Source organism: Cebus imitator, unplaced genomic scaffold, assembly GCF_001604975.1.
Source record: "Cebus imitator isolate Cc_AM_T3 unplaced genomic scaffold, Cebus_imitator-1.0 Scaffold448, whole genome shotgun sequence".
NCBI lineage: Eukaryota > Metazoa > Chordata > Mammalia > Primates > Cebidae > Cebus > Cebus imitator.
Genome location: NW_016107763.1, coordinates 1,000,040 through 1,006,039, shown reverse-complemented (window position 1 = coordinate 1,006,039; position 6,000 = coordinate 1,000,040). Strand labels below are relative to the sequence as shown.

The window sequence follows — 6,000 nt, the reverse complement described above, 5'->3', positions numbered from 1 at the left end:
GTGTGATGTGGGCTCACTGCAGCCTCTGCCTCCTGGGTTCAAGTGCTTCTCCTGCCTCAGCCTCCTGATTAGCTGAGACTACAGGCACATGCCACCACGCCCAGCTAATTTTTGTATTTTTAGTAGAGACATGTTGGCCAGGATGGTTTCCATCTCTTGACCTTGTGATCCACCTGCCTCATCCTCCCAAAGTGCTGGGATTACTAGCTCCTGGCCCTCTTCATCCATTCTTTCTACTCTCAGTTGGCGCTGGAAAGAGTGGGTTCTTCCCTCATCCTTCCTGCATTTTCTACACTTTCCCTATATCATATCATTCTGTTTCCCAAAGTGGAATTTGCCCTCCCTTTTCCCTAGGGCTCAACTGGAAAATGGCTGCCAGGTAACCTGATTTATGAGGAGAGGAACAAAAACACATCTGTTTAATATTTTCAAATTATTACCCCTGTTACCCCTGCATCTCAGAGGGTAATCACTGGTCTCTGGAGTTCGGTGGGTCCCTTTATAGTAGTGTGACTCAGAGTAGTCTTAGAGGAAGATTTACAGGGCCCTTAGGGCCCTTCACCTGACTCACAGCCCCTCCCTTTTTAGCCCATCAGCCCAAATTCTTGGTCATCATCCCATCCCTTCCTTCATGAGCAGACTAGAAACAAAGTGGGTATGTTCTCTCCACAAAATTAGTTGGCATGATCAATGAACTATACATTCAAATTCTAACAAATTTAGTCCCCACAATGACACAAATTATGTTTTACATATTACTTAAATACAGGATCATGAAAAAGTGATCTGTACTAAAGAACCCAGATTGACAGCATACTCTGAAGGCATTAAATATTTGATTTGTAGACTGTGCCTTTCAATTTCAGACTGTCCCCCCCAAAAGGGGAAGCTTTGTGAAAAGGAACAAATTCATAAGGAAATTGAAAACAGTGGGTCAAGTAACAGAAACAGTAATGCCCCTTTAGCTCACAGTGCAATATGAAGCTTGGTGTGTATCTTCGGTATTTAGACATTCATCTGTGTACCTTGTTAAGTCTAAGGTCAGATTTGGATCCAATTGTATAAGAAAAAAAATCTTATGTAAAGTGAGATGTGGATGAAGAAATCAACTTGTGCACTATGAACTGGAGAAGCAAAAGATAAAATTATTAAAATAATAGCCCAAGAGGATAGTATAAAATAGAAAGGAAAAAAAAAGTAGGGCCTCGTGTTTGAGATTATCGTTACCATCTGGGTTGTAAAACATTTGATTCTAATTCCAGAAACTTGATACCAGTAATAACTTATTTCCAGGGACATATGCTGAAGAATTGTCAGGAATGACAAAGTGTTTACTTGTTTTTAATATCTATATCTCAAAATGATAAAGCTAATAAACCATACAATGATGTGGAATGAGCCATAGCTTAATACGTTCTGACACATATATTTATACCGTGTCTTTCACACCCCAATTCTTCTTTCCTTTTCACCCTATAAAGGCCAGAGACTGGCCAGACACAGTGGCTCATATCAGTAATCCCAGCACTTTGGGAGGCTGAGGAGGCTGGATCACGAGGTAAGGAGATCGAGACCAGCCTGGCCAATATGGTGAAATCCTGTCTCTGCTAAAAATACAAAAATTAGCTGGGTGTGCTGGTTGTGTGCCTGTAGTCCCAGCTGCTCAGAAGGCTAAGGCAGGAGAATCGCTTGAACCCAGGGTGCAGATCGCACCCCTGCATTCCAGCCTGGGCACCAGAGCAAAACTCTGCCTCAAAAAAAAAGGGTCAGAGACCACAGCCGATAAGCAGAGAATCCTTCAAAATCTCCTCTCCTCTCTGTAGGACAGCAGTAAACATATGCAGGATCTTTGAATTTATAATCTAATCCATAGACTGCACAGTACTAGCAATTCTGTTCACAGCTGTCTTTTCACAACAGCCATATTGGAAGTACTTGATTCTTACTTTGATTTGTAATATTTATTGAGCTCATATGACAGATCACTACCATCCAATCACATTGATAAAAGCATGTCACTTGGAAGCTCCAGTTCACCACTCCTAGGTGTGTGATCTTAAATAATTTACTTAGTCATACTAGTTTACTCATCTTTAAAATGGGGAAAATAATACTATCTGTCACATAGCCAATATATTTGAAAACTGAATTGCAAGTATATTGAACAGCTTGAATATTAAGCACTTCCAAATACTAAATGAGGTGATCACTTGTGTAATTCAAATGGAAATAGAATAAATGGCAAGGAATTAATGACCTGTATCAGGAGGCAGCATAAAGAATTAGAATTGGAGGGTTTTGGATAACTGATGTTCTAAAATGGTGGTTACCTTTTTTTAAAAGAAAAAAGAAACCTTCTTTGCGGATTCCTTTGTACAGATGATTTCTTAATTTGCCATCTTTAATCCTCACATTATTAAAGCCTGTATTGATTAGAAGGAAATACAGCTTCCTTGTAGGTGTTTAGCTATTTGGCTTGTTTTGGGGGAGATGGTTGCTGCTATTTGGAGGGGAAAAAGCCAGAAATTTTCATCTCTTTGAGTCTGATGCCTTTTCTACAAGCTGGCCACCAGGTCCTTTTTACGTTTTTCTGAAACCTGACCAAGTTTAATTGTCATGGCATAAAAATTTGGTATTGAAGGAGTTAAAGGGTCTCCCACACCCCTTTGCCTGAATCCTTCTTTTGTGTACACAGCTGCAGTTGAAGCACGGGTCGGAAAGGAAATGGTTAGAGGAAGAGCTGGTTTTCAGACAAGGCGAGTCTGCTAGGGGGGCTGCAGGGTGGCCTGGGGTTTTACATGCCAGATGTAGGCCTGCCCCGGTGCCTGCCTGGAGCTGCTGGCGTGGTCATGCCGCGGCCCTGTGCGAATTGAGGCGAGGTGATGAGTTAGCGGGTTGCCATGGCGACGGGCTGGCCACGTGATCAGGGTGCTGCTGCCGGCGCTCTGACGTCAGTGCCAGGGGGCGGGGCCGTAGGAGGGCGGGGCGCGAGCCCGATCTGGGAGAAGGCAGCTAGCGAGCAGGCGGCCAGCACGGTCTGTGTGGAGCAGGAGAGCGAGCGGGAAGACGCAGCCACCTTCCTCAACAGCCAGCCCACAGCGGTTTGTTCCCCTTCTCGGGAGTGCGCCAATGCCTGGGCCGACCCAAACCCTGTCCCCAAATGGCGAGAACAACAACGACATCATCCAGGATAATAACGGGACCATCATTCCTTTCCGGAAGCACACAGTACGCGGGGAGCGTTCCTACAGGTAATGGGGCTGGCACCCGAGCAGCGCCGGGGACCGCCGAGAGGGCGCGCCGAAATCCAGCCCGTTATATAATGGGGCAGACACTGCCTGCGACCCCTGCTGCAGGCATGCATTTGTGAAGGCGGTTATGATTATTTGGTATCTGTTTCCATGTGTCATGTTGGGTTTGCATTGAGGCTTTGCGACTGCAGATGGAAAGCATTTTGTGAATAGGTTTGCTGCCTGCAAGGGGTCTCCCTCCATCTCTTTCCTTCCACACTGATAAAAATGCATGTTTCCCCTCCCTTGTCCAAAGGGAGACAGGCGGTAGCACTTCCTTTCCTCCTTCCCTTTTAGATTTTAAAGGAGCCATTAGGTAGCTGTGCCAAAAGGCAGAAAACGGGAAGATGGGGAGAAAAACGTTTGCGCTTAACCTGGAGAGTGTGCAGGAAAGATGGAATCCTCTAGATTAAGCTGCAGTCTGTGATGTTAAACCGCCAGATTGATGGAGCTTTGTAAGAATTCTGCTCTCTGATTGGTGCAGGGATTGACAGCAGAGGTCACAGTGTCAGACATTCACCAAAATTTTCTCCACAGAACCCTAGGTTTATTAGAAAGAGACTGGACTGTAAAGGACTTGAAAAAAACTGGGCTCTGTTTTGCATTTTCTGAGGAGTTTATGACCATCGCTTGGGTGGGGGAGACTTTCCTTCTTATTTACAGTAGGAAGGTAATTCCTGGTATTTTGCTGAGGTCTGTTTTGAGGATAGGACTGATCTTGGTCATTGTATTGTGAACCTTTTGATTAATGAGTTGACCTGTACGGTTGGCATCATTTTTACATTAACATATCTGGCAATATGTTCCAGTAGATAAGCTCATTAAAATTGTTTGCATTGTTTGATAAGGATAACAATGTAATGGAGAATGCAGCTAGAGTCTTATGCAGCTCAAGGCCAGACTTGAAGGGAGACTGATAGCTTCGGTCATATTTCCTCTGAAGTTCTTTTGTACTGGGGTAGTTATTTTTAAATGTTACCTTGATAAACGCTAACAATGCTTTCGCTTTGAGGCAGAGCATACATACCTCTAAAGCGCATCCTCTCAGCTAGTGAGCAACAGGAAATAACTCTTTTTTTCTTCTTTTAGAGCCTTCATCTAAACATTTAGATGGTACTATGGGTAGAATATTGTGTGTGTAAATGTTGCATATCATAAAATAGGATGAGAGAGTACCCCACTCCCTTTCTCTTTGGCCAAAGAAATACACTATTTCTTGACTCAAAAACAAAAATTTATAAGCAACCTTTGCCCTGTCATCTCTGGCAGTTATGTAAATACTTGGAGTTAATTTTGGCTGTGCCCATGAGGTCACCAAAATCTCATGCCTTATGGTTCCAACTAATGTGTTGACATGGTATCCTTACAGATTTCAAGTGCTTGTTATTCTCTTAATGTAAATCAAAATTGGTCCACAAGTTCTGGGGCTCTCCTTTCAGACACACTGTGATTGGAAATTTGGGCCTCTTCTCTTCTTGCTCCTCCACCTTTTTCCTCTGTGACCATCCCAAAGCCTAAAAATAGAATGTAAAAAAACTTGAAGCAATTTTAAATCTTACTTGTTTGATGTGTTTTTATAGAAAGTAAATTTGAAGCCTTCATTTTCTAAATGATTTAATCCCTGCTGTGTAGGTAGCAGTTGCTTTTAAGACAGAGTTCGAATTTTACCACATGGGCCAAAGGAAGTTGCCTGGTTGGGTTTTATTACTCATGTGAACTAATTTGAAATGGCAGTGGACAATCATTTGACAGATAGGTTAAATGTTATGTTTTGGTGACAGATTATTGCTTTAAAATGAAGTTTTATTTACCTCTTTAATTCAATCCAAGCTATTGTCTGCATTTCCTAAATTATTTCCAGTTTGCTTTTGGAGTCCCTATAGTGGTATTCAAAATTATGTAAAAAACAAAACTGAATTTTAATAAAGATATCATTGAACAAATTCTTAAGTCATTAAGAGCATCACTGCATTTGTATGTGATATAATAGAATTACTGGATGCTATAGTGAGAGGTGTCACAGGCTAAATGAAAAAGGAAGCCTCCCAAATTGCATTTGTCTTGTGTTATACAAAGGATGCACATGGAGACAGACACATTCAATGCTTTCCTTAGTCTGTTTTTCTTTCAAAGTGGATGTCCAGTGTAATAACTACCACTTATTTTTTGGAGGGGCATAGGAAAAGGAAAAATGTGACACATTTTTCTATCCAGGAAGCATTCCATCATTATTTTGGCATCCCAAGACTGGAATAATATAGCCATTTAATTGCTGAGGAAACTTGGAAGGCAATTTGAAAGCTAGAGTAGAAATTTAACCAAATAAAAGTTTTGCTTTGGCTGTAGGTTTGGTGTAGCCCTCAACAATGAGATGTGCCTGGAAGTTCTGGGTGGAGTCCCTTATGATGGGGCTGGCGTTGAGTAAGCCCCGTGCCCTGGCAAGATCAGAGGGAATTATTTTCCTGGATCCTTTACTGACTCCCAGGTAGGCCCCCCACAGGTCCTTTATTTTAGGCTTTCTTTCCTTTTTTTTTTTTTTTTTTTGAGACAGAGTTTCTCTCTTGTTGCCCAGGCTGGAATCCAATGGCATGATCTTAGCTCAACCTCCACCTCATGGGTTCAAGCAATTCTCCTGCCTCACCCTCCCAAGTAGCTGGGCTTACAGGAGCCCGCCACCACTCCCAGCTTATTTTGTATTTTTAGTAGAGAC

General features: G+C 42.5%; 1 protein-coding gene across 4 annotated transcripts in view; it reads left to right on the top strand.

Annotated features, from left to right (window-relative positions):
* The window catches only part of MAPRE2 (microtubule associated protein RP/EB family member 2), a 166,356-nt gene that overhangs the window by 58,393 nt on the left and 101,963 nt on the right, over positions 1-6,000 (top strand). Inside the window, exon 1 of one of the 4 annotated variants that reach the window (XM_017511401.1) lies at positions 2,956-3,251. The exons of 2 other annotated variants lie outside the window; for them this stretch is intronic. In XM_017511401.1, coding sequence (XP_017366890.1) covers positions 3,130-3,251 — 122 coding nt within the window. In that variant the 5' untranslated portion in view covers positions 2,956-3,129. Of the gene's footprint in view, positions 1-2,955; positions 3,252-6,000 lie in introns of those variants that run through there. One more of the 4 variants, XM_017511404.1, reaches the window with a different exon arrangement.